We start from the raw sequence: 27,431 nt of genomic DNA, 5'->3' as shown, positions 1-27,431 counted from the left end.
ATTGCTTTTGTTCCCAGTGGGTTATATAGTAAAATCTAAAATTACAATAATAACAGTAAGGTACAGGTAACGTTAAGAAAGCATTCCTTACATTATAGTGTAGATGTAAATTGCATGAAAGACCATGAGTTTTACAAAAAAAAAACAAAAAACGTATGGTTCATTTAAGTATTAAAGTTTTAATATATCTAAGGAATTATTACAATTTAGAGAAGCTTATGGGTTGAAAATGTTTGTTGTCCTCAGAAGAATTCAGTTTGAAAAAACCTGTTTGATTAGCACGGGATCAGTTCCATAGTGTAGCAGTTTACACATTTACCCAATGAGTGAAAAGTCCTTCTACAATCCCAGGAGAAGAGACAAATCCCTTTGGGGTTGCATCAGGAAAAGCATCCGGAGTTTAAAAAAAAAAAAGTACATCTGCCAAATCAAACATGTGGAGCTACCCACTGTGGCGCCCCCTGTGAATAAGGGAGCAGCTGAAAGTAACATCAGATTTGTCACTGCGGGAGTTTGAAATACAGGTTTCACTACCCAGCTGTTCTTAATTTAGGAACATGGCTACACTTACCAGCCAGTTCAGTACATACTGTAGCTACCTGCTTTTGCCTTTAGAAGTGCTTTAATTCTTCACGGCACAGACTCAACAAGGTGCAGGAAACATCCTCAGAGATTTTGGCCCATATTGACATGTTAGCATCACACAGCTGCTGCAGATTTGTTGGCTGCACATCTATGATGAGGATCTCCTTTCTCAGCACATCCTAAAGAGGCTCTATTGGACTGAGATCAGCTGACTGTGGAGGCCATTTGAGCATTTGAACTCACTGTCATGTCACAACCTGAACTGTTAGTACAAGACAGGATGAATCCGCTTTGGGTGTTCAGAGACGCTCTTTTGCATACCTTTGTTGTAACAAGTGGTTATTTGATTTGCTGTTGCCTTCATTCTTCTCTGACCTCTGGCATTAACAAAGTAACAAGTTTTTACCCAGAGCACTGACGCTCACTGGATATTTTCTCTTTTTCGGGTCTTTCTCTGTAAACCATAGAGATGGTTATGGGGGAAAATCCCAGTAGATCAGCAGTTTTTGAAATACTTTGGCAACCACGTCGCAGTCAAAGTCACTAAAAGTCACTTTTCTTCTCCATTTTCATGCTCAGTTTGAACTTCAGCAGCTTTCTTGTCCATGTCAACAACCCTAAACGCACCAAGGTGCTGTCACCATCAACTCAGAACAACATCTCTGGGCGGAAGCAACATCTCGGATCAGTTGGATGCGGTTGTGAGGTCTCAGAATCTGCTATGTGAGCAAAAAAGAGTGACAAGACCACAGAATCGACGGCTAATAACGTCACGGAGAAACTCGCAGCTATTAACGGGAGATTGAGAGACCAGTATCGGAGTGTTAAAAACAGCTTGAAATTCTCATGAGTTGTTTGCAAAAGAAAAATTACCATCATAATGCGGCTACCCCTTCGGCGCCAGCTGTGGGCTCAAGGCTGGAGCCGAACAACTGTTCCTTCCCATTCCCTACAAGGCCACCTGGGTTGGCTGGAAGATTGTTTACTTAGCCTGGCGGGGCGAAGGACACTGTCTCAGCTCAACTATGGACACGCACACACATACATATACTGATACTGATAAGCACTCACTGACGCATCACCCTCCCTATCCAACGCCACCTCCAACGGTTACCTCCCCCATGATGTGGACATCGGGTCAGCTGGAGGCGCAGTCGAAAGATTGCAGCGGTCCCAGATGAGATGTACACACTGGAACACTTTCCCATGTTGCTTGTCTGTGTTTATTGTGTTATGGTGTGTTGATACCTGTGCATTCCTGTATTATCCTTTTGTGTTACACATTTCAATGTTTTTTCCTCGCTACCTAGCCTGACCTGTCTCCCCAATGTGATGTTTGTATTGTATGTACGGTCGGCAAGGTCTGTCATCTCGGTTGTGGGCAAAAGACCTGCAACTGCCAAATAAAGGCTATCTCATCTCATCTCATGTAATTGATTAGATATTTGCATTAACAAGCAGCCTAACAGGTATAACTAACAAAGCGTTTGTTAAACCGGGTGTATTTTGCTGCTCATTGAACCAGCCGAGATGTATTTCCTTCCGAATGTTTAATTGCGTCACACCTAAATACTGCATTTGATACTTTCTTTGATTTGCTTGAAACAATCTGAGACACATAAAAGAGGGCCTCCATTAACCCAGATTATCAGCTGTGGTGTTTCTGCACATCCAGTGTAATTTTGACTTCTAGGATGTCAACCTTCACCGTACCCTGATAGTTCTTAGACTTTTAAACTTCTCTTCCAGGTTCAGAGACAATTCTCCCACAGGCTTCTCTGTTTTCAGGATCAATCAGAGCCTCCATCAGCCTGTCCCAGGCCAATCTGCCGTAACCTGAGTCTATATACATCATCTTCCTACACCTGTAGGGCATGTTGTCTGCAACACTCTTAGTGCCAAGCCCTGGCCTGCAGGGAACTCTGGGGTTATGTATGTCTGTCATTAGAACAGTTATGACAGATTCAATTAGATTCAGGAGCTGGGAAATGTTTCCATGGCCCATTTTTTTCCTCATCACAGGGTTAGTATGCTATGTGCTCACAGGTGTCGTCTTTTATGAGGTATGAATCATACTATTCATTGTACCCGTGTGACTGCAGGTATTAAAGCCTCACAGGTTTTTAACAACGGCTTCAAAGCTGGAGCTCAGCTCTGGTTTAACATTCAGCACATAAACCAGCACCGTGTCAACGAGCCTGAGAAGGTTTTTTTGACGCTTTGAGCAGGGATTACTTGAGGACCACAGTCTTTCGGTTCAGCAACAATAACGGTGACATCACTCAAGATGTCAGCCCAGGTGGTAACTGAGTCTTATAAACAGAGTCGATCAGAGTACATTGTCAGAGAGCTGCTGGTGTGCATTTAGTATCTGAGAATTGTTATGTGGTCGTGTGGTGATTAGCACTACAGGCTGAGGCTACTGGCCTGCTCGGATTTTCTGTGTGGAGTTTGCATGTTCTCCCTGTGCCTGTGTGGGTTTTTTCCAGATACTCCAGCTTCCTCCGGGAGTCCAAAGATGTGCACATTAGGTCAAGTGATGGTTCAAATTGGCAATAGGTGTGACTGTGAATGGCTGTCTCTCTGTGACAGCCCTGTGATAGGTTAGTGACCTGTGCAGGTGTACCCTGCCTCTCGCCCTATGACAGCTGGGATAGGCTCCAGCCCAAACATGACCCCGAAATGGGTAAAAAAAAAAATGGATTGACAGAAATGTTATGCACAGTCCCTTGAATGGTAACAGTGAACATCATAGACAGAGCAAACTGTCCTCAGCCTGTGGATTTAACACATTTTGTAACTTCATGTAATCCCAGACTGACTCAATGTTGATGAGTTTAGGGCTTTTGTAGAATTTGGGACCAGCGATGTGCTATGTATAAAAATCTAAACGCGGAAAGTGGCAACATTTATGAACACTTCCTCATCTACAGATTATCACAATGCAAGAATAAACAACCACATATTGTGTCTGAAGACAGAGGTTCACAAAAAGACTACAGGGTAGAATAATTTGGCAGGATGTGGCTGGTTGAATCTGAGACCTGTTAAATCTATTGTAAAATGACATTTATGGCATATTCTGGCAGACTTGTTTCAACATTTGTTAATAGCCATCAGCTCATCGCGAGACTTAGTGCCGAGGTATCATCTTGCTTGAGGTAATTGCGTCAAATATCGCAGGTTCAGATGAAAAACAATGTGCATGTGAATACAGGCTTGAACATGTACCTATTCTTTAATGATTCACTGAAGGGAAACTGAACTGTTTTCAGTTTGTTTTATAATAGTGTGTAATATCAGTTTAAATCAGCATCCAGCCTTTGTTTTTTTGAATATACAGTGTAAGGCAAGAATGCTGCAGCGTTGAGTCTAACTGAAAAACAACTATAAATTTTTAAATAAGACGTTGGACTGTCCATTCTCTGAGAGAATAAAGCGTTATCCCTTGATTACCAGCTCGTGTCTGTCTGTGTGTTGTTAGGCCTAGATTTGCGTGCTGCACTGCAAGTCACCAGATGGGGCTGTGGTGTGGCTATTCTTAGGGAAAAAAATACCAACCATAGGAAGGACTGAGTCAGAGGGAATGCATATGACATATTGCATCAAAGAGACATGCTCTCATACGGCCAAGAAATTGATTTGATGTCATTTTTGGAAAGGCATAAAAGCAGCTCCGTGTGACAGGACTCTATGTGCATACTTATACATCAACTGAGGTTTTTCGGTGAATATGTGTCTTTATCCCGTGTTTGATGGACTCTCCTGTGCGTGTGCACACGACAGTTGCATTAATCATTAGTTATTACTAACACAATGGAGGAAATTAAAAATGGATGTGTTATATCTTCACGGGCCAAACTGCGGAGCCATAATTCATTCTCACCGACTAATGAATGGGGTCTTTGACAAATTAAAAAGAACCATGCATGACGCCCAGGTGCAGACCTCTTTCATTCAAAGTGATTGACTGCACACAGTTTGTTAACACTTTGTTTGAAGCTGCTGGCGGAAGGCAAACCGGAGCAGATTTAACAGCTAAACTGCGAAACACGTTGCTTCCATACAGATGTGGACGCAGCAAAATAAAAATAAAAGCTCCTCCAAAGAGTGTTTCCAGAAGAGTTGAATACAGTTTTATTTTTAGTGTGAAAGCTTTCCATTCATTTGGCAACACGCTGTACCTCATCAACTAAGTGCAAGCTTCTCTGTAAAGGTTTCCAATCAAAGCTCAATAAGCAAACTGGAGCTGGTATTCTGTAGTCTAAAATAGAAATGGAAACATATGCTGAAATGTGTCCAGAAAAACAATGCTATAAAATCCTATTGTAAAAGTTCTTAATCCGGCGTCCCTCAAAAGTTTTCCTAATTTGCACTGAACTGCCACGAGCATTTGAAAATCTCCCCAGCCCAAATTTCTTTCTCATCAATTAAAAGCGGAGTCAAAATTTAACAAGATAGTGTGAGGCCTAACCACAACGAAAAGGGAGAAAATCCCCAAGCATTTCTTCCCTGAATCCACGGAGTCTGCGGTAAGGGTGGAAAATGTGTGGAGTGCTCAGTATGAACTATCTTCATTTGTGGCTGCTCAAAGGGGAAACCACTTTTACACGCTAATCCTACTTTTAATCTGGTGTGTAGAAATCAGCGCTCTTCCCCTCAGCGTGGTCTTCAGTTCATAGCCCCCCCTCCCGAGTGTTTCTGATTAGTTAGCTGGGTGCCCATTATTCAAAAATTAGAGTCATCAAAAAAAAAAGAAGGAAATAGACATCCACCATCATGCCTAATTTCAAATAGTCACCGTGGCCTGTAACTCAATCCACATTGGGCAGTTTTTCTCTCATAAAAACAAATCCCTCATGTTCTGTATTGATGGCGTGCAACTGCAGACTGAAATCACTGGAAGCTGCATGCTGGTGAAAGCTAAACAAATTACTGTTCCCATGACAAGGGGAGGATTACAAACGTGCAATTTATAAATGTATCTTTTGCATTTTAGTTGTTTTGACCAGTTATGGTATTATAGATTATCTATATTTCAAGCAATCTTAGAGGAAATGTTGTGTATACGTTAGCACTTGTCAGGGTTCCTGGGTCGTTGACCCAGTGATTTCAGTTTGTTCGTGTTCAGTTTCCTACATGCTTGTGTTTCACTGTGCCAACCTTCTGTCTCTGTGCATTATGTTCTAGTTCCACTGCATGTGTCATTAGTCAGATTATGTTCAGCTGTGTACTCACCGGTCTCCAATCGTCATCATCAGTCAGAGTATTTAAGTCTTCAGTTTCCTTCTGTTCACCGTGGTGTCATTGATGTTGTCACTGCCGTTCCCGTGTGTTCAGTTCTGTTCAGTCACTTCATTTCAGCCAGCCGTTTCAATAAATACCATTATCCGACACCGTGAGTCCAGCGTTTGGGTCCCTTCCTCCCGTCCTCTCATCCACACACGACACTCCTGACAGCACTTTTCTGACTTTTAAAAAGCACATTATGTTATCTGTCATTTAAGAGCAGGTGTAGAAGAGGTTAGATTATACTGCAGAGTAACAATGGTTTATTACCATTTATTACTGCAGTTTTTTAATTTATTTATTTACAGTATTGTTTTAATTTTATTTTAAAAGTTTCATTCTGTTCATCTGGATGTGACTGACTACTATGTTGAACAAACGGCCCAAAATTTGTGTTGCCTGACTGCAAAATGTGCAGGTCTTCAAAGCCCAAACGCTTGTGCTGCAGTTTGCTTGATGCAGCAGGAATCCTTTATTGCTTCAACACAAGCCATAGAAAAGAACTGTTTTCCTAGCACAGCGCTGCTGTTGTTCTGTTGTATGTGAAAGGCACAGCAATTTAAACAGTTTGAGGTCTAGACTTTGACCTGGCTTTTTTCAGCAGCTGTTTGCTGCTGTGCTTCGGATCATTGTCCTGTTGCATGAGACAATTTAAGCCAAGCAATTGTTGTCAGACAGATGGCCTCATATTTGACTCTAGAGTACTTTCGTATACAGAGAAGTTGATGGTTGAATCACTGACTGCAGAGCGCTCAGGTCCTGTAGCAGGGGGTCCAAAACATGACCCCTCCTCCACCGTGTTTTAACAGTTAGTATGAGCTGGCTTTTCTGCGGTTTCTCTGAGAATGGCACGGTCTGACCTTGAGGTGAGTTTGCTGGGACTCTTACTGTGATGGCATTGCGTTCACACAGCGGAATGTGCCAGCAAACTTCCAAACCCTGTCATTTTCACAGGTGGTTGCTGATGATCAGTTAATTTAATTAGAAGCACCTGGCTGCTACTTGGATTATTAATTCCTATGGGTTTACTTAATTTTTTACAGGCCTACACAGACCTGGGAAATATAAAGTTGCATTGTGGATCACGACTGGTTAAAAACCAACGAACTGCAAATTCACGCTTTGATATTTCATATTTTAGTGAACACAGAGAAAATTTGTTTTCTGAGAACAAACTGGTTTGGAATTGTAAAATACATCCATATACATTTTGATTGTTATTTAAATGTCTGGTGAAGTCTGACACTTTAAATGAAACCAAGACTTGTGAATTGCTGGATTGATGGCGGTCATAAAATATGACAAAATGCTGGTGATGTCGACAGACTGCTGCGGCAGCCGCAAGGAGAGGGCGGCTTCTCGTGAGGTCATATTCAGAGACAACACTTTAAGACTTATTTAATAATAATAATAATGGATTGGATTTATATAGCGCTTTTCAAGGCACCCAAAGCGCTTTACAATGCCACTATTCATTCACTCTCACATTCATACACTGGTGGAGGCAGCTACAGTTGTAGCCACAGCTGCCCTGGGGCAGACTGACAGAAGCGAGGCTGCCATATCGCGCCATCGGCCCCTCTGGCCAACACCAGTAGGCAAGTAGGGTAAAGTGTCTTGCCCAAGGACACAACGACCAGGACAGAGAGCCCGGGGATCGAACCGGCGACCTTCCGGTTACAGATACGCTTCCCAACCCCCTGAGCCATGGTCGCCCCTTATTTGCTTCTATTAAAAAGTTGGATGAAGTTCTACTTTTATAAATGCGCAGTAGATCATTTTGTTCCTGGCTCTCAATCACTTGCCAATTCTTCATTCACCTCAATTAGATTTCTCACATCATTACCAATGTTTAGTGACAGCTGTAGATTATGCAGAATGTCTTGCTGATTTAATCACCCTTAATGACTGGGCTAGTCCTGTGAAGATTGATACAAACATCTTTCCCAGATGGCAGAATGGGATATCAGTTATCTTTTAATGCCTGCTGCTGGGCTGGCACGGCAAAATGGCAGTGCCCTATCAGCGTGCCTGGTAATACAGAGTAATAAAAGTTGGCACAAATGAAATGAGCCAAGTATGTTAAAAATTTTAGTGAGACCCACTAAACGTTAATGCCAGACAAATAAAACAGAAGGGGAATGTGAGAGAAATACTGACTGGAGCTAAAGGAGAGAAGACGTAAGGAGTGTGCGTGCTGTGATGTTAAACTTGCACATATACACACATCAGCATGCTCATGCAAGCAGCCGGCCATTTCATTCACAAGCCACTGACGTTTCCACAAACAAAGCTCACTCTTAATTTAAATTCTGTTTTAACAGTTATTTTAACAGTTAGACATATTTCAGTAAATTAGTTTTTAAAAAACGCATGACGCCACTATGTGTATATTTCACTTCACAAGCTCTTTTGTTAGTTGCTTCACAGGAACCTTTTATTTTCTTCCACACAGGAATATACACCATGAAAGAGAAGATCTCTGCTGTTAATTGTAAGCCCCGAGTGAAAGGAGGGTTTTTTTCTGTGTGATCTGACATATTTCATAATTAAAGGCCACAACACATGGAGACCTCAGACTGTAATGTGGTCGCACTGCATGGAAGTGGTAAGGACAAGCAGCGCGAGAGACTGGGGACTAGAGGGCAGAGAGAGTGAGTTTAGTGATGGGAGGAGGGGTGAACAAGGGCAAAGTGAGAGAGAAAGAGAGGGAGGAAAGAATAAAAGCATCTTAGTGCCAGGATAACAGCACAATACTTTGTCAAAAGTTGAATAAACAACTTTTATCAATCAGAATTATAGTCAATAGGGAAAAAGTGGTAGGCAGACAGCAAGAAGTTATCTTTTGGTTAACTTTTCTTTTCTATGGGGAAGCATGTTATTAACGGAGGCAAAAGAACATATATTTGAAATAAATTACTGATATAAAAAAGGGGGGAACTGAATCGTGTTTCAGACACATTCACTTTCACCTAATTTGCTGAAAATCCTATATTCAAGACTGGGAGGAGTCACAAGCCCAGCTGCAGGTGGACACAAGCTTGTACTCACAACTGGGATGACATTTCTGCTGCCCTCTTGAAAATGGCATTTTAATATCAAAAACACTTTTATCTGGATAAATAAAGCATATACAAAAATGATTTTGCCAAAAACTGAACGTATCTTTAGCCTTGTGACATCGTTCATGAGATGGATGGTTGACAGATTACAGCCCAAGAAGTCAGAGAGGCACTTTTATTGATATGTGACTGTTAATTTTGAAACTCATTTCTGCCAGACTGTGATGCACCTGAGACGAGTGCACAACACCAATTTACTTTAAAAACTGCCTTTGGCATCTTAGTGCTATATATCATATTTGGCTTGTCAAAGAAATGTAAAAAAAAAAAATAGCATATCAGATGTAATGCCTGCTGTCTTTGTATTTATGATGTGTGCAAATAATTTAGCTAAATATTAGCCTGAATTAATGAGCTAACTAGTTTTCTCCAAAATGGCACCTTTGGGTCAAAGTGAGTCAAATGTGTGGGCTAAGTTGAGCCACTCAGCCCTTCAAAAGCCACTGAAGTTAAATTAAATCTGAACTGCTAGAGAACCCATCGCTGATGACAACCAGAATATACTTTGCACCTGATTATAAACATATATTGATGCTACACATCTCACTTTTGGGGCAGTTAAATTCTGGTGGTAACTTTTTTTTCTTTTTATTCATTTGAGTGGCATTACTTTGTTTCAATCTCCGATAGTTTTGGTAACAGTATTCAATTTATTTAATCATTTTAATTTATGTTTTTATTTAATTTTGCTCAATAATGTCTCTGTTTTACTTGTTATTTTATTTTTTTAGGGGGGAGGTTTTCTTGTGTCTTGCATTTTTCATTAACATTAATTAATATAATCTTTCTTTGAACACCTGTACAGCTGAAAATCAGATTTTGTTGCACTGTACAATATATGTATGGTAGTGACAATAGATATATTCTATTCTATTCTATTCTTTAAATGCAATCAAAAGATATTGAAATTTAAACTTCATTTGATTGGTTTACTCATTCATTTAAATGGTCAGCTTACCCCCAGATGGTCCACTTATCCCTTAAGCTGATGCAAACTGAGCCACAGAGACACTTTTTCTCTAAGAAACCATATTTTTAAAACGTTTAAACAGTCTAAAAACTTTCACGGATGGTACTTACACATTCCTTTGTTTTCACAGGACTTTGTTTTCTTGATATGAAAAGATCCAGCTGTGTAAACTGTATTACATAGAGAATGGGCAGTACAGTACAGTCTTCAACCTCTGGTGACAATTTTGCAGCCTGATGTAACCATACAAAATCTGACCTTAACGCTAACACATGAAATGAAAACAAATTCGTTTGTCACATCAGATAAAAGTTTACTTCACAACACAGAGAATCAGAGGCACATTTTTTATACACTGTAATTTGAACACTTTTTTTTTTTACAGTTACAGTGGTTCAGAATAATCACAGATCAAAAGTAGCAATTTATTGTGAGTAACAGCTGATACAATTGATCCCATCCAGGAATTACAATATAAAATATGATGCGGCTTTTATTGGAAAATACTTACAAATGGAATGTGTCTACGCATGGTTTCGACTTAATATTTACAAATGAGGTATCATTGGTATATCAACTGCAATGCACTGAGGAATGTCCTGCAACATCAAACTGTATGTAGCATTCAAAAGACTGGAAAATATGTAAATGCAGGCAAAGAGTATTACATTACTCCCAATGTCCTGTCAGATGTTGGTATTATGTCCGGCTTTGTCACGCAATAAATACACTTCTTTAATAATAATAATAAAAAAATACCTGTTGTATTCAACAGAAACTATAAATATCACCTTTTCTTCTAATCTGTACATAAAGAATGTCAAAAACAGTTTAACGGTTATATATTTAAGCCATTAACTAAATTTGTCGTTTTCATATTAGCAGCACTATGTCCGTCTGAGCCTCAAAATACAACAAAACAGTGACAGTTCATGAGTGCTGCATGTCGTGTTGACTCCACTGAGGCAGAATGGACTTTGTCTCTCCCAGTACCCTGAGAACATTAGCCCTGTGGAAACAGTAAATGAGCATCTCTCCACAAAGAAGACTCTTGCTTAGTCCCAGCCAAAGTCCTGTCCACTCATCTGGTAGAAACGGTGGTTGAAGGGCCTGTAGAAATCTCTGAGTCTCTGCAGTACCTCAGAGGGGATCTGGGGATGAGGTCTGCCTTTAGACTTTCCGAGGCAGCGGGGTCTGCTGCTCCCCTCTGGCTTCTTCAAGCAGGGAAAACCTTTTGTCTGGTTGAAATAGAAGTGCTTGTCTGAAACAACCCTTTTCAAACCCAGGAAGTCCTGAACTCGGCCCATCTCCCCAGCTGGATCAGACACCAGTCGTTCGCCGCTAACAAACAGAAACTGAGACAAAGGGAAGTACTGGAGCCAGTTCTCCAGGTGCTTGGCATAGAGGCCGATGCGCACAGCACTCCACGTGGTATCAATCAAACCTGTGGAGGAGTTTTTCAAAGCGAGGCTCTGGAAGGATGGAAGCCCTGGGTTCTTGGACAGCGTCTGGGTGTAGTCAGACACAGCCCTCGTCACCGGGTCCCTGACGACGACAATAAGCTTGGTTTGACAATTCATAGTGCAGATGCGACTTGGAGCTTCTTTGGTGACAAAGTAGCTGGGTGTCTTCTCCATAGTGATCTGCCCATCGAGTGTCCGAGGCATCAGGTTCCTAAATTAAAAAAGAAGAAACTGTCAGATAAATATTGACACAGTCTATTTCACTTCAGTACATCCAGCAGGTCTGGAGCTTAACTTCACTTGTTTTGATTTCTTGAAATGTTTTTTTTTTTTTTAAATTTGGCCACTTGAAGACATTATGTCCATATTCTGCTTACGTTATATGTCGAGCCAAGTTGTGTGAACCTGCTATGTTACATGTATTTAACTCAACAAAACACTCTTGATCCGGCTACACCACTGGTTTCTGAGCTACCACAATAAAGTTTCAATGTTTATAACTCAAAACCAGCACCACTTGCTGTTTTAATCCCATGCTACATTCAGCAAAAAGACCACTAAGAGATAATGTAAGAACATCACACACTGTTGCTATTAAAGCATCTCAAAATCTGTGTGATCAAAGCTTCAGACACTACTCTGTTAATGTTCGAGGGCCCCAGACAGCCCCTCCGGGTCTCACTGCAAGGTCTGCAGAACAGGACCATCCACTCACCACGGGCCCAGTGAGTCAAAACCACAAAGCCTCGAGAACCACTTAACAGCAATTTCCTACAGATTTCCACCCCCTCTTCTTCCTGCAAGAGCAAAATGCCCACCCCCTCACCATCACCTCCCCAATAGGTTCCAACAAGGACTCAAGCAGGCCAAAGTCTGCAGGAAGTGCGACCGGGATGGCGAGCTGCTGAGCTCAGCTAGTGTGTTAAACACATGGCAGTAATGAGGAGAGATGCTGGGTAGAATATACCAGTGGAAAGACTTGTGCTAAATTAGGTGTTACCGTGTTGGGGTGATAGATTTTGCATTATGATGCAAAATGTACCTTAAGCTTTAACCAGCGCTGTGACATCTAATCTGCTGATTTATCTTTCATGGCACCTGCTCTCCTGAGATGATTAAGCAAGTTTTTCTTCTTCTACTGATTTGATTTAAAACCATCGAGTCACAGCTGCATGAAACACCCTTGACTGATGCGGACTCCTCTTATTTCAGCAATATCTGGCCAACAGACAGTGAGGGAAAACATGGCGTTCAACAGGTCCAGCATTTATTCATGTGTTTACATTTAACATTGACAAACTGCCTGAGCCAGCATTGTGGTGGATTTGGATTTCGGAAACAAATTGTTTGCACGACAAATGGATGATGAGCAATGTTTAAAGCAGCAAATGAATCGCCTGCAGTTCATTTACCCAACACATCCTTTACTGTGTTACTGGAAACAGAGAGCGTTCATGTGGTTTCCCATAAAATAAACAAGTAATGGAGCATATGTGCTTTATTTGTTTCAGATTGCAAGTTTGCATTAACTCCAAATGTCAATGACAAAAGGCCATTCAGAAGTGTAGATGACATCCGAGGGGGGATTTGTTTTTCATTTTCCTGATTATTTTAATGAGTATTTGTAAAGTAACCGTGTATTAGTGCAATGTAGTAAAAATGCTTTTAATCAATTAGGAAAATAAACACTTTCAAATGGGTTTACTTGAGTAATGACAGTTGCATGCCCACATTATTTAAAGTGTTTCCTCTTTGATCTGAGGGAATTAAGGTTCAGCAAAGTTTCATGACTTCCCTTTCACGGAAACAAAGCAGCAGATGACTGTAGTCCATGCAAGTTCACTGACTTTACTTTTGCTCTTTAAAAACATATCTAATACAATATACCAGGGAAATATGAGAAAATGTACATCAAATGAAGAACAAGAAATAGGCTGTTGATATTTCACTCAAAATGAAGATCTTAACGCTTCAACAAAGTCAACCAAACACAGTAAAATCTCATTATAAGAACTTTTGACCACCTAGATAGGTTTTGTGCAATTGCATTAACCTTCTTCGTAAAAACAGTGCTCACACACGCTTCATTAAGCGTCATTAACCTCAACTGCTCATTAACGCAAACATATAATTGGCTGCGACTCAATGCGTTTAAGCATGCACACATGGTCAAGACTTGCAGAATTTCAAACTGAGCATCAGAACAGAGAAAAAAGTTGATTTAAATGACTTTGAATAAAATATGGTTGTTGGTGCCAGACTGGCTAGCATTTCAGAAACTGCTCATCTACTGGGATTCTCCCACACAATCATCTCTAGGGTTGAAAAAAAAGTGAGTGGCAGTTCTCTGGCTGAAAATGCCTCGTTGATGTGGCCAGACTGCTTTGAGCTGATCAGGAGGGAACAGCAACTCAAATAACCACTCACTACAACCAAGGCATGCAAAAGAGCATTTCTGAACAAACAACGTGTTGAACCTTGAAGGAGATGGGCTAAAGCAGCAGAAGACCACACCGATTCCTTTCCTGTCAGTTGAGAACAGGAACCCGATGCTGCAGTTTGCACAAGCTCGCCAAAACTGGACAATAAAAGATTGGAGAAAAAAAAGTTACCTAGTCTAATGAGTCTGAATTTGTGCTGTAACACTCAGATAGTAGGGTCAGAATTTGACATAAGCAACATGATAGCACTGATTCATCCTGCCTGTATCAACAGTTAGGGTTGCTGGCGGTAGATTGTTGGGACCCTTATTACTAATTAATTAAAAATGTCACAGACAAGTCCATCCCTTTATGACCACACTGTACTCATCTTCTGATGGTTCCTTCTAGCAGGATCACGTGAAATGTCACAAAACTCTAATCATGTCAAACTGGTTTCTTGGACATGACACTGGATTCACAGTACTCAAACAGCCTCTCAGGTCACCAGCTCCCAACCCAATAGAACATTTTTGGAATGTGGTGGAACGAGAGATTCCCATCATGGATGTACAGAGCCGACAAATCTTGGGCAACTGTTTGATACTGCCATGTCAACGTGGACCTAAATCTCTGAGGAGGTTTTCCAGAAACTTAGTAAATCTATGCCACAAAGAATTAAGTCAGCTCTAAAGTAAAAAGATGTGGTACTAACAAGGTGTTCCTGCTCATTTAACTCCTGATGGAAACTCTATTCTGTGGTTCAGTGTTTAGTTTGGTCTCTTATTTATGTAAAATGTTCTCTGTAGAAGTTTTAAGAGGAAACAAAGGTTAAAAGTGCACAATAAAGTACATGACTTTGAGTGAGAAGGAAACTTTTAGAGATTTGAGTCTTTCCTCTGCATTTAAAGTTAAGCCGTTTCAATCCATCCCCATTAAATGATCCCCATAATAAAAGACCATTAATTGATTACTATCCAATTTCAAGAGCTGCAAATGGCCTATCACTGCCTGCCCGTCCCCTGTTTATCTGTGTCTGATCAATACGTCTGTCTCTATATGACAGATTGTGCTCAGTGTGTGTCGCTGTGTGTATGACTGCTTTTTTGCACATGTGCATATTTGAGCACGGAGGTGTCAGTGAATACTGATGAGAAAATGAACATCTTTACACCCACAGTGTCCGTCTTCTGCTTTCTCATTCATAGTTTTGGATTTCTCCTTCACTTCTTCACATAAATGACACTTCTGTAATTGACCATAAGTTGTCTTTCCATATTCATGAATAGTTAATGAATTGTGACTTTACCCCCACTCTGCTCAGGTCCCTATCTCCCTCATCACAATCAGTCTCATTATCGGAGAATCGATAGAGGCCATTTTCTGTCATAAATCTGTCTGTATGTGGTGTCAGTATACTGTAAACAGATCAGGGACAATTAATCTGCAATAATATATGCTTTACATACACCTCTTTGATTTAGCTTAAGGGAAATGCCTTTTAGCCTACTATTGTTAACATTTAAATGTGCAAAGAGAAGAACTCAAACATGTTTTCTATTTAGCGTTGTATCGGAAAGACTTGCTGACTCGCCACTCTAGTCTGGAACTCCCTGCTGTTAAAAGGATGTAGTGCTTTTCCTCCCTGAAGTGCTCCAGAGCTGATTACTCTACTGATATGTTCGAGGGAGCCTGGATCATAAGATTAAATAACAACCCTGGCAACAAGGATGTGGCCAAGAGACTTCCTGCCCCCCAAGATTATGGGCTCTCCCGCTGAAGTGGGAGCCACATACTCCTGCGGCGCAGAAACAAAAGGTATTCTGCACAGAAGTGGAGCCGGAAAATCCAATTATCACGTCGGTTTGTCGATCTGAAATTCCATCAGTTATCACAGATGGAACGCTACACACGGTCTTCCTGAAGGAGGCTTCTGCTTTGGCAGGCATCCACACCAAAAGGCCTTTTCAGCTGAGATCCAATTAAACAGGTGGTGAAAAATCAAGGCTATAAAAACGAGAGAGAGCATAAATGTCAAACTGAGGGAAACATTTCCCAACTGTGTCGCTATGCTCGAAGGGTGACAGAAGCAACCTGGAGGCAACGGAAAGTCTGTCAGTCTGACAGGATAAGTGTGGGAACCTTGATTTACAGCATCATGTCTGGATGAAACATATGTTGCTATTCCCCTCTGACCAAGCTAAGGTGGGCTAAACCAGTACAAACAAGAGTGTGGGGCAAATCTCATCTAGCTACAAGGAAGTGAACACATACAGCAGGAGGCATTATTGTCTCTAGCAGAGGTGGGACCAAGTCATTGTTTTGCAAGTCTCAAGTAAGTCTCAAGTCTTTATCCTCAAGTCTCAAGTCAAGTCTCAAGTAATGTCAGGCAAGTCAAAGTCGAGTCTCAAGTCACTGGTGTAAAAGTCCGAGTCAAGTCACAAGTCTGAAACTTTGAATTTCAAGTCCTTTCGAGTCTTTAAAAAAACAAAAAACGAAAAAATAATGTTGCAGTTATGCTAAATGTAAATATTAGACCATGTAATTTTAAAATCTGTGTTTTCCTCAACACATGACAAAATAGTGAACTTAGAAAATATACACAAATTGTGAAATTGCACCTCTTTAAAATGCAGCTCAATTAAACCTAGCTCCAAGAATAATTTTCACCGACAGTTCTGAGATAAGCTGCATGTTATTCTTGGATGCGGTTGTAGGACTGGCTTTAAAATCGCATGACAAAAATATCATACACATTAAAAAAAAACTGTATCACCAACGTAGCCTGGACAACATTTGCTAGTTAGATGAAGTCAGCTATCTCATCTTAGCATATTTATATGCATATTTATAATCATACGGTTCTTGGAGTGAGCGCATACACTCATGAAGTTTAGTAACTTCCGGTCACTGCAACAAGCCCAGGTACAGTTTACCGACGGATGGGTGCAGGACCTTGAAATGCACCGTGTCGAACGAAAGACCATCGTACGTATCATAAGTTTACCAGTCTCACAAATCGTCGTCATAAATATACATTCCTTAACCGTTTATTAATATAACCTTTGAGCTCAACGGTAATTAATTAGTAGTGGAAATAATTTCTGGTAGCATCACAGAAATGTAGCAGTGACAATAATATTGGATGCTGTAATCGTACTGGGCAATTAGTGATACAAAAAACCTGTTTTATCCTGTGAATAAAAGCATATGTTTTTGTCAATGTACCATAATAACAGAAGCGAAACGCAATATTGTGTCAGGATAATTTACTATTTATGCACAATAAATAAAGGAGCATAGCCCGACAATTTCTGTTCAGCGCCAGACTTGCTTGTAACCTATATCACCAATTATGTTAAGAAAAATGACGCATTAACTACTAAAAAACACTGACCTTCGTGTAAATGCTTGGAGCAGACTAACCTGTGAGCTGGAGTGTTCTGGGACGTTATATTTGATCTTTGAATGGCTGCAATCCAGGCCATCCGTCGCATCTTTGTTACTTCGGAAACATGGCTTGAACAATTTCTCTTCAACGACGTAATCCGATAACAACCGATCTCTTTACCCGTCGGCTTCCCGTGGCTGTCATGCGACCGGCTATTGCAGTTAATAATACAACGGCTTCTTGACATTTTTGTGTTTCTTTTTATCGCTGTGTAACTGATTTTAATTGAAAGCCTGCGTGCGCTAGTACCGCTTGCCACGAGTTCCCAGAATCCTTTGCGGTTCTACCCCTGAATGACGTCACATTTTCAATCTCTATATAATATGCATGTTAAATTTTATATTTGGGGTAAAATATCAAGTCTTTTCAAGTAAACCGGTTCAAGTCCAATTCAAGTCCCAAGTCATTGGTGTAAAAGTCCAAGTCAAGTCACAAGTCTTACAACATTTTTTCAAGTCAAGTCTAAAGTCATAAAATTAATGACTCGAGTCTGACTCGAGTCCAAGTCATGTGACTCGAGTCCACACCTCTGGTCTCTAGGATACAAAGTGCAGTTTTTCCCCTGCTATCGCCATGTTTGAGACCTAAAAGTGTCACACATCAAAGTTGGAAAAGAACATAAGCTGATGTGTAGAAAGTGAAACATTGAATGAGAAAGTGTGGAGCAGAAACTTTACAAATAGTATTGCGTATGTGTGTGTGTTACCACTGAAGTGACTTTCAACCAGACACAAACACACTAAACACCTCTGCAAGTGTCAGTCACAGGACCACTGGATGGTTTGATCACAATTGGAACCCAGCTGCGAGAAAAAACTGTTGCCACCCTCTAGTTTTAATTGCATTGGATGATGTTTTCCTCTACAAAGTAATGGAGTTAGTAAATGGTTTTCTCTGCATGAGGTTGGCTGAAGTGCAACACTTCCACAGAGACCAGAGTGTGAGTGTGTGGGTGGAAAGGAGTTAAAATCACACACATACATGGGAAGGGGGGAGTCCATCTATAAAGGAATTACTTTATGCAGGTCGATGCCCAATTAAAGACTGAATGTCCAGTTATAATTAGGAGTCCTGACAGGATGTGAAGTCCGTGATGCTTTGCTGGGAAGTTGGCGCCCACAAGGGCAGAATTCTCACTGGGGGGAGAATCTGGGTTTGAATCTATCAGCAAGCGAAGGTCTTCGCATGTTCTCAGCGTGCCTGCATGGGGGTATCCAGCTTCCTCCCAGAGTACGAAGACATGCACTGGTTAGGTTAATTGGTATTTCAAAACTGGCTGTAGGTTATTTGTTTCTTTGTGCTGTGCCCTGCTTCTTTCCCTATGATAGCTAAAAAAAATGGATGGATCTAAGATTCAGTCTTTCTGTATATGTTTGTCCATCAAGTTTCATTCCAATATCTTAGTGGACTCCCTGACAATTTTCAAGCACAATCACCAAGTACAAATTGCAATACTTCCACACAGAAAGACCCTGGCCTGATGGTGGAATTGAACTCAGCAAGAAGGTCCTGAGTTCAATTCCAACATCAGGCCGGGGTCTTTCTGTGTGGAGTTTGCATGTTCTCCCCGTGTTTGCGTGGGTTCCCTCCGGGTACTCCAGCTTCCTCCCACCGTCCAAAGACATGCAGCTTGTGGGGATAGGTTAATCGGATAATCCAAATTGTCACTAGGTGTGAATGTGCGAGTGAATGTGAGTGCGAATGGTTGTCTGTCCCTGTGTGTTGGCCCTGCGACAGACTGGCGACCTGTCCAGGGTGTACCCTGCCTGTCGCCCTATGACAGCTGGGATAGGCTCCAGCGACCCTGAAAAGGATAAGCGGAAGCAAATGGATGGATGGAATTAAGGTGGATGAGTTTAAACACTTGAGGTCAATCATCCAAATTAAAGGTCATTGCGCAAGAGAGCTGAAGAACAGAATGCAGGCAGGAGGGTGGAGTGGGTGGCGATGAGTGTCGGGGTGATTTGTTACAGAAGGTCCACAAGTTGGTAGTGAGACCTGATATGATGTTTTATTTGGACATGATGGGGCTGCCAAAAAAGGGCTGAGCTCGAGTTGGCAGAGCTGAAGAGCATGCTCTGATTTTCTTTGGGCATCCTTACAGTATTAGAAATGAGTATATCAGAAGGACAGCCCAGGTTGAGGACTTTGGAGACAAAGTTGAGTAGAGGCAAGGCTTAGATTGATTGGACACAGGCAGAGTAGGGATAGTGGATATACTGGACAAAGGATGCTTAATATGGAGCCGCCAGACAGGAGGAAGACCAGAAGAAAGATTCATAAATGCAGTGAAGGAGGACATGCAGAGAGTTGCTGTGATCTTCTAAATTAGCAAATGTTAGCATGCTAACACCCTGCGCTAAGGCGGTGAAAACTCTATAATTATTAAATCAGCATGTTAACATTGTCATAAATATGTAAACAGGGATTTTTAATAATCAAGACAGATTTTGCTGAAGTTTGATGAACCCGGGAGCTAAAAGAGAAAATTGTGAGTGTGTCTCTGTTGTTGTTCATCTCTTATGAGAATCAGATACATACTTTTCTTTTATAGATCTGGATTCATTCAAACCCTTTAAACATCGAAGCTATGTGGTAAAACATAGTCTTTTCAAATTTCCCAGGAGCCATATTATTGTGTTTCCATTGGATACTCTCGTGTTTTTTCAGGCTCACGCTATTCTTTTCTGGAAATGGTTGCCTGACTGAACATGACTACCAAGCATTTGAAACATTTAATTTTGGCCCAAACTATTATTTCTTCAAAAAGTACTTTTCTCACCAGCTAACTGCAGCATAGAGCTGAGGGGGGGAAAAAAGACAAGACAGAAACCTCCCCAAGATTTTACAGGCGCCCCATAATGGATTACAAAGCACCCCAAATTATTATAATTCTCACCATATGAAGTGTGAATGTGGCTATTTTCAAACCTTATAATACCACCTAGACTTAAGTCCAGCCAAAACCTGGCACCATTAAAACACACTACAACCCAACACTACAGAGACCACTTCCTGGCCTGTTACACCAATCAGCCATGTTCAGTGTCTAAGGCCTGAGGGCTGTGCACAGAATGAGGTGTTGAGAAAATCACCCTCACTCTGGAAAACGTTTCCCCGTGGACGTGCATTAGGCTCCACTTTCACCATTTCAGCTGTCAAAAATCCAAACTGACAGGGTAAGTGCCTGAATCTCCCCTCTCGGATAATACTGAGATAAAGCATGCACAAAGCACAGGATGACTTTGGAACAATCCAAACTGTACCATTAGTTCCTTAAGTATTTAGACAGCGACATAACTTTTGTTATTTGGACTCAGGGCGAGCACATGCAAAAGGGGGGCTATGCATAGAAATGGTTGTAAATCCTAAAAAGCAATGATTTTGTTAAACCACAAAATTATAGTGTGTCATTGTCCAGATACTTATGGACTTAACTGTGGCTATATCTTGTCTTATTTATACTTCAAATAATATTAAAGATATAAGTTGTTAAATGATGTGCACACAAATCTGTCCCAGCTGACTAAAGTGCCTGAAAATATCTTATTTTTTTTTCAGCTGAACGGATTATACTTGACATATAGGTTTGCAAACCTTCAGTGACAGCAGTTACATTATTGTGCATAGAAGACGCTAACATGTCTGCAAACACGTAATGAAAACTGAAAGAACTGCGATGCAAACCGTAAACAGAGAATGTTCACATTCGAAGAAAGGATTGACTCCGGTGCTGCAGCCAATACATTTGAAAAGGTGCAACTTTTACTTTGAAGGCAACTTCTAGTTTGTGTTGCTGTTTTCACAGCTTCGCTACAGCTCTGAGGATTGTTGATGAGTGTTTGTAGACCACTTGGCGTTTTCCATGCAAATTACCAGCAGTTGTGGCGTTCTGCTGGCAACCAAAGCAACTGCAAGGAGGTCTGTGCCAACTGGTTGGGGTTGCTGGTGGTTGCTATGGGTCACCAACCAGAGCTCTAGGCCTATGTAGAGTTTAGCGCTAGATTCCATCGTGCCTGCCATCAGCCTGCAGCAACTGGTTGGAGAATACACATTTTCCCCCTCTTAAAAGGCCGGTGTGAACGGGGTCTTATTCACTTGACCCTACAGCAACACATGTTGATGTGACATTGTGAGCAGCCATGTCTCTCCAAAACCTCAGCCTGTGGGAAAACACGCCTTTGGCTCCTTTGATCTATGACCTCATTAAACACTTTTCTGATGAGTTTGTGGGCTCAGATGCAAATTTCAAGTCTTACCTAATAGAACGTGACATTCACTTTGTAATTTAAAGTCTCCACGAGAGTCCAAAAGGAGGATAAAGCAGGGTACGGTTTGGAGCTGCCATCCTCACCACGCACAAGTGAAGTCTGATGGTGGCAGTGAGAGCGCCCAGCTTAAGGCTTCAAGCCAGCATTTCACTAACCAATGGGTGACCGCACTGTGGTTGCGTCCATTTTTTATATACAATCAGCTAAAATTTAAGGAAGTGGTCACACTAAAATGAATCTAAGGCGATTTTAAATGACTTGGATGCAGTTCGTTCATCCTGCAAATGTTTTGCCTGAATATTACCCTTGTTTCTGGCGTGAGACAATATTGATGTTTTAGGCTTCATTGCTGCTGACGTTTATAAATTTTTGGTTGTCGTCGTACTTTATTTTCACCAGCTGTATTTTTGTATAGTTAATTTGTGTATTATTCTGTTTATATTTGTGCATGTGGTCTAGTTTATGCAACTTAGTTGATTGCACTGCTGTCTTTTTTGGTTAGGACTCTCATCGTCAGGATTTCCAGAGTAACTAAAGCTGAAATATAACAGTAATCTAAAATAAATAAATAAAAAGAGACATTTAAAATGTGCAGATATGTATATTTTAATGGTTATGCTAGAAAAATCAAGGGATAAAATTAAATTTTGGTGCTGGTGTAAATGCTGATTATACGTTTTAAAGTAATAAAATCAAATGTGTATATCAGTCTGACCCCATAAAGATCGGCATGTCCTCCTCTTATTTTGATCTGTTGTCATCTATTTCCAGTCTTGTTTGCATAAATCCATTTCTGATGTAATTTTTAGCAGAGCTGGCATTTTTGCTTGCCCTTGTGCTGTTACCCTTAATGGATTTATACCATGTTTTAATTGCAATCCAATCAGGCATGGCCTGCGGTGTCAAGACTACAGGTCAGCTAATTGATAACCTTGTAAAATATTGATGAGCCATGAGAACTTGAGTTTTTCCTCAAACAGAAATGAAGAAGTAATCTTTCTAAAAAGAGTTTGTTCTTCTACAAGATGAGAAATAAATGCGCTCACTTTGACGTCATCAGACAGAATTTAATCATTACTCACTCCAGGCCTCATCACTGTGACAAAGCCGTGACAATTACAACTATTGTGCCATGGAAAGCTGAGGTTTTTCAGCTTTCTGCGGTGGCTCTTAAGTCCCATATGAAACCCATCACTCTGTGAAGTCTCTTTAAAGCCGTAAAACAACACAGAAAACCGTTAAATCTTTGCCTTATTTTCAATGCACTATTTGTGGCTTTTCCATTCCCGTAATGGGCTCGTATGCACACATGCAAACGAGAGAACGGCATGAAGAGACAGACAGGGCGGAGAGGGAAAGAGAGCGGAGACTGACTTGATCGCTCAGATAAAAGCAATGGAAAACACACATGCATGAGGTCTGAGCTTGTCTTCGAGAAGACAGTGCTGTTGGAACAACACGCACGGGAGGGTACTTCTGTCTGCTGAATCTATGAAGTGTCTCCAGCATGCAGATCGCCCCTGGTTTCATCCAACATCTGACAGCAATGACTCAAATATGACAGATTACAACCCTCATCCATCTGCTACAGTCGCCTTCGGTTTGTGCTTATTTCTCCATCCAGGAAAGAGAGCAGACTATGACAGTGCACAAATTGCTTTCAGATATGCAAGTGTGTGACCATGTATCTTGGCAAGCGGCTGTTTGTTACTTATAAAATCGTGACTCGTCTGTAAAAATAATCAACAGCAGTTCCAACGCATCATTTTTTTTTCATGGGGATTATGGCAGATATATAAGCACGCAAAGGTCATATTTGTCTGAAGGAAAAGATTCAGGATTAAAGCGGTTTATCATCACTTTATCACCTATGATATGGATAAATAAGTGCTGTGGTAATATTAAATGGATGATCCGGAGGAATATCTACAGCAATCGGTTCTCTATCTTATGAGATGAGATGAGACAGAGAACTTCAGAAAGATTAAATGTCAAAGCAGGGGTTGCGTTTTCAGAGCCTGTCTTAAACTCCTGCTTTACACTGCATTGAGTGTGTGCGTGTGTGTGTGTGTCACATCCAGATGTGACAGAGAGTTGACCCTGTGACTGACAGTCAGATGAGGAGGACTTGCTTGTTCCACATGGATAAGTTCTTTCTGTCACTGACTCTCTCTCTCACACACACACACACACACACACACACACACACACACACACACACACACACACACACACACGCACGCACACATGCACACACACACATACACACATACACAAAATGCTGCTGTCTACAACTTCCAGCGGCTTCTTTGTGGGTCACTGCAGATGACAGCAAACAGATTTGCTCAATTTTTGCGATTCAGTGACAACAGCGGAATCATCTTTCAGTGATTTCATCCGGTATCATGTTGCTGCTGTCGCTCTCCATTGTTGCATTAATCCTTCCAACTTTTCTCCGCCTCAACTTTCAGTGAAGTTCACTTCTTTAAAAAAAATCACAGCAAAAGACAAAACCATAATTCACATTCACGTTCTGATACTGTGAATGTGAACAAATGCAGGTATTATCAGTTATATCCATGCAGAACTCCCATTTAATCTCTTAAACACTTACAGGTGATCACTTTACTGTAATTACACCTCTTAACTTGGCTACACTTTGAAAAATGTTCATGTTGCATGTGGTGACTTAGATTTGTCGTTGGGTTTAGGCGATATTACTGCACGACTGATCTACCTTTTACAGGCCGTGTTTTTACAGGCCGTGTTAGTGGCAGTGCTGTGTTACACCGTTAAGGCCTAACAGCTTTACAGCACAAGTCAGCCTAATTAAAACACACATAAAAAAAATGCCCCGGAAACACCAGTTTGGTCACAGGTATTTTCACATTCTGCTATTCTGAAGGGAGAGTGAGGAGAAGAGAAGCAAGGAGAGAAGGAGAAAGTCACAAGGAAGAATCTGGGGAGAAGGATGAGTTGTAAATGTGGCATGGAGAGACAGAGGATAGGTAACATAGTGCTTAAGATTGCTAACATACATACGGTATATATGAGTGTTTGTGTGTGCACAGAGAAAAAGTGAGAGAGAGGAAATTTAACGGCATGCTAAAATTATCAGTGGTGAAACCGTTTCCATGTGTCCTTATGTTCCCTATTAAAAGGCAGCAAAGGGGGGTTTAGAAAATAAGGCAAAGGAAGATTAAATTACACCATCTTGCTATCAAAGTGCCTGTTATTCATGATCCGTACCCTGTCAAACCTCTGTGTAGTTATGACACCTTTCTTGCTTAAAGGTCCCCAAATGGCACTGTGTTCTCACACGCTGCTCAGCTGGGATCATGTCCAGAAGCTCGTAGAACATATGGAGATGATCAGGACCAGCTTCACGGACAAATAAATCCTTCTTTAGGGCCTTAACTACACCCAAATGAGGGCTCTGGTCAGCCTGGCCACCCCAAATCATGTGCTGTCAGTATGACAGTAGCATTTTATGTGCCTTTTGTAAAGGAACTGTGCGATCACATTAACTAAGATCATCACTCAGTGTTTGCTCTCCTTGTCAATCAGATTTTTGTGTTTTTGCTTTTTTAAAATTCTCTAATTCAATTCAATTTCATGTTATTTATATAGCTCCAAATCACCCCAAGGTGCTTTATATGGTATATGATGAGGTATTTGCTGTAGATTTTACATGTTAGAGTAATCGATGTGATGTTTGCATGGGTTCTTTGTGGCTCTGTTGCAGAGCAAAAAGGGGAACACTATACAGGATGTCATGCTGAAGTGAATAAATGGTGTTTAGATGACTGTCAAGATGATGAAACGCTCCTCTGGGACCTCACTAGCCCTTTTGATCTAGAGCAGCACAAGAGAGGGAGCATTGTCTAAAGCTGATCCGAATCTATCAACCAGCCAATGCATTGCTGTCTCTTCTATTGACGGAGGAAATCAGCACATCTGCACAGGTGATAAGATGTCAGCAAAAACATCAGTGCTGCTCAGCTGACCCTTTACCCTTACAGCATATACAATCCTGCATTGGCCCGCATGACATCCAAATATGCAATCGTGTTCAAACTTTTTCCAAATAAACCCGTCAGATTCACTTATAAAGAGCACATCGGTTTTTACAGCAGACACCCTGTGTCGTTTTAAAGTTTTGGACTGCCTACGATGGTCCACGATTTACAGTTTTTACATTTTATGATTTGCGGTCAAACCTGGGCTAAAAGCCAGCCACATTCTGTATGAGTGGATTCGTGCGTTCATCCTTACCTGTACCACTCCAGCCCTTTATCGTAAAACCTGTCGAAGAAGTGCGGCTCCGCGCCGAACGCTCTCACGTCCGGGTGGATGCGGAGAAACTCCAGCAGGGCGCGTGTCCCTCCCTTCTTCACGCCGATTATAATCGCCTGCGGAAACCTTTTGGTCCCGAAAGTGTTGGACACGGGGATGCCGTTGCTCTGGACAGTCTCCTTTTCGCTGTCCAGCGTATTCTGTGACGGCTCAGCCGGAGCGTCCTCGGAGCCTGTGCGGTTCCGCTGAAACGGCGCATCGGGGAAGAGACGCCGGGGTGGCCGCAGATCGTCCAAAATGTCATAGTCCAAGTCTGAAGTTTCTTGTCTGTATGCAGCTCTTGGAGCCGAATCACAAAATCCGGTGAGGCAGTAGAAGAAGTAGGTGAAGATTAGGACCATGGTGAAAAAGACCGAGACTTTGGACAGCGCCTTCCCAAAGTTGACCCTGAATCTGCATCCACTACATCCCATGAGTTGATCTCCTGCTCGATGCCAAAGGGCCAAAGCGGTGACAGCATGCTTCTTTTTGTTCCCTACATGGATCAGAGTTCGAGCTTAAATGTTCTTTGGAGAACCTGTTGCGCAAAGCTGATCCATCACACGGGGAGCTTCTCTCAGCAGTGGAGTGGCACAGTGGACTTGTCAGAAGTTACATTCATAATTCAGAAAAGAGCTACTAAAGATGTCCTCTGATCATTTTGAATCGTTTGTCCTTTAAAACTCAGTTAGCTGAGACTTTCCAGCTTGTTGTGTCTGTGCGCTCTAGGGTCCTGGAAGCTCTCATTCAAGGTTTCTTTGCTTCTTCTACACCCCCTACACCCCTCCCTTTTTCCTTTTACATGTCCCCACCCTTTTCCTGCTGTGACATCTTATAGATAGATCGTTCCAGCACAGATAGGATGAAGGGTTTTTTATCCTGTATAATTAAAAATTTATGAGGCATAACATTCTTAATAAATCATTACAGTATGTATCATCATAAGAAAACAACTGTAGCGTATTAAAGCACCATTAGGAAAATGATTTTTTTAATAAGTTAATAAAGAATTTAGTCATTTTATGTCAAGTCAAGTGTAAGGCACATGATTTAGCTTCTTTAGCTCAGCAATGTGGGAAAAAATGATGAGCACTTTATTCTAAAGAGCCCACGTCAGTGTTTTACAAATGTAAGATGACTCCCCACCAAAGAAAATCTTCCTCGCCCCTTTGAACTCATGATAGACATCCCAGTCAGCTTTGTGAATAACACGAGCCCCGAGGACGTCTATCTAAAACCTCTTGTACTCTTCTTGCACTCTGAAGCTCAACACATGGTCTCTTGGCACAAACCTCCCCCCCAAAAATAATAGGCCTAACATAAGGAGGGGATACCTGCAACCCATATCTCTCTTGTACCCTCTTCCCATAAATACAGTATCTGAGACTGAGTGTGTCATCTTTGGGGGTGAGCAGGAAGGATTGGCTCTGGGACATTCCCCTGACTCCGAGCTGGAGCAGATATAGAGTTTCTTCAGGCAACGAGATGAATTCAGACTTTGAACCTGATTAACACACCGGCTGTT

The 27,431-nt window shown here is 41.4% G+C and overlaps 1 protein-coding gene across 1 annotated transcript; it reads right to left on the bottom strand.

Moving 5' to 3' along the window:
• Positions 1-10,271: 10,271 nt before the first annotated feature.
• LOC146671547 (heparan sulfate glucosamine 3-O-sulfotransferase 6-like) lies at positions 10,272-26,636 on the bottom strand. The gene is made up of 2 exons (XM_085403786.1): positions 25,847-26,636; positions 10,272-11,640 (listed from the first exon to the last, which is right to left on the bottom strand). Exons 1-2 carry the CDS (start codon positions 26,338-26,340, stop codon positions 11,022-11,024), a joined length of 1,113 nt encoding a protein of 370 aa, XP_085259912.1. The 5' UTR covers positions 26,341-26,636; the 3' UTR covers positions 10,272-11,021.
• Positions 26,637-27,431: the final 795 nt, after the last annotated feature.

The sequence above is a fragment of the Rhamphochromis longiceps genome, linkage group LG4 (assembly GCF_057381845.1).
Source record: "Rhamphochromis longiceps isolate RC_006_pf linkage group LG4, R_longiceps_female_GT1.1, whole genome shotgun sequence".
Classification (NCBI taxonomy): Eukaryota; Metazoa; Chordata; class Actinopteri; order Cichliformes; family Cichlidae; genus Rhamphochromis; species Rhamphochromis longiceps.
Note: the sequence above shows the minus strand (reverse complement) of the source record. Positions and strands in the feature narration are given on the sequence as shown.

Bases quoted from the DNA above. Each gene is read 5' to 3' on its own strand.
- LOC146671547 (XM_085403786.1), bottom strand. From the start codon at position 26,340: ATGGGATGTAGTGGATGCAGATTCAGGGTCAACTTTGGGAAGGCGCTG. The intron at 11,641-25,846 runs GTAAGGATGAAC...TTTTTAATTTAG, and splicing joins AAAGGGCTGGAGTGGTACAG to GAACCTGATGCCTCGGACAC.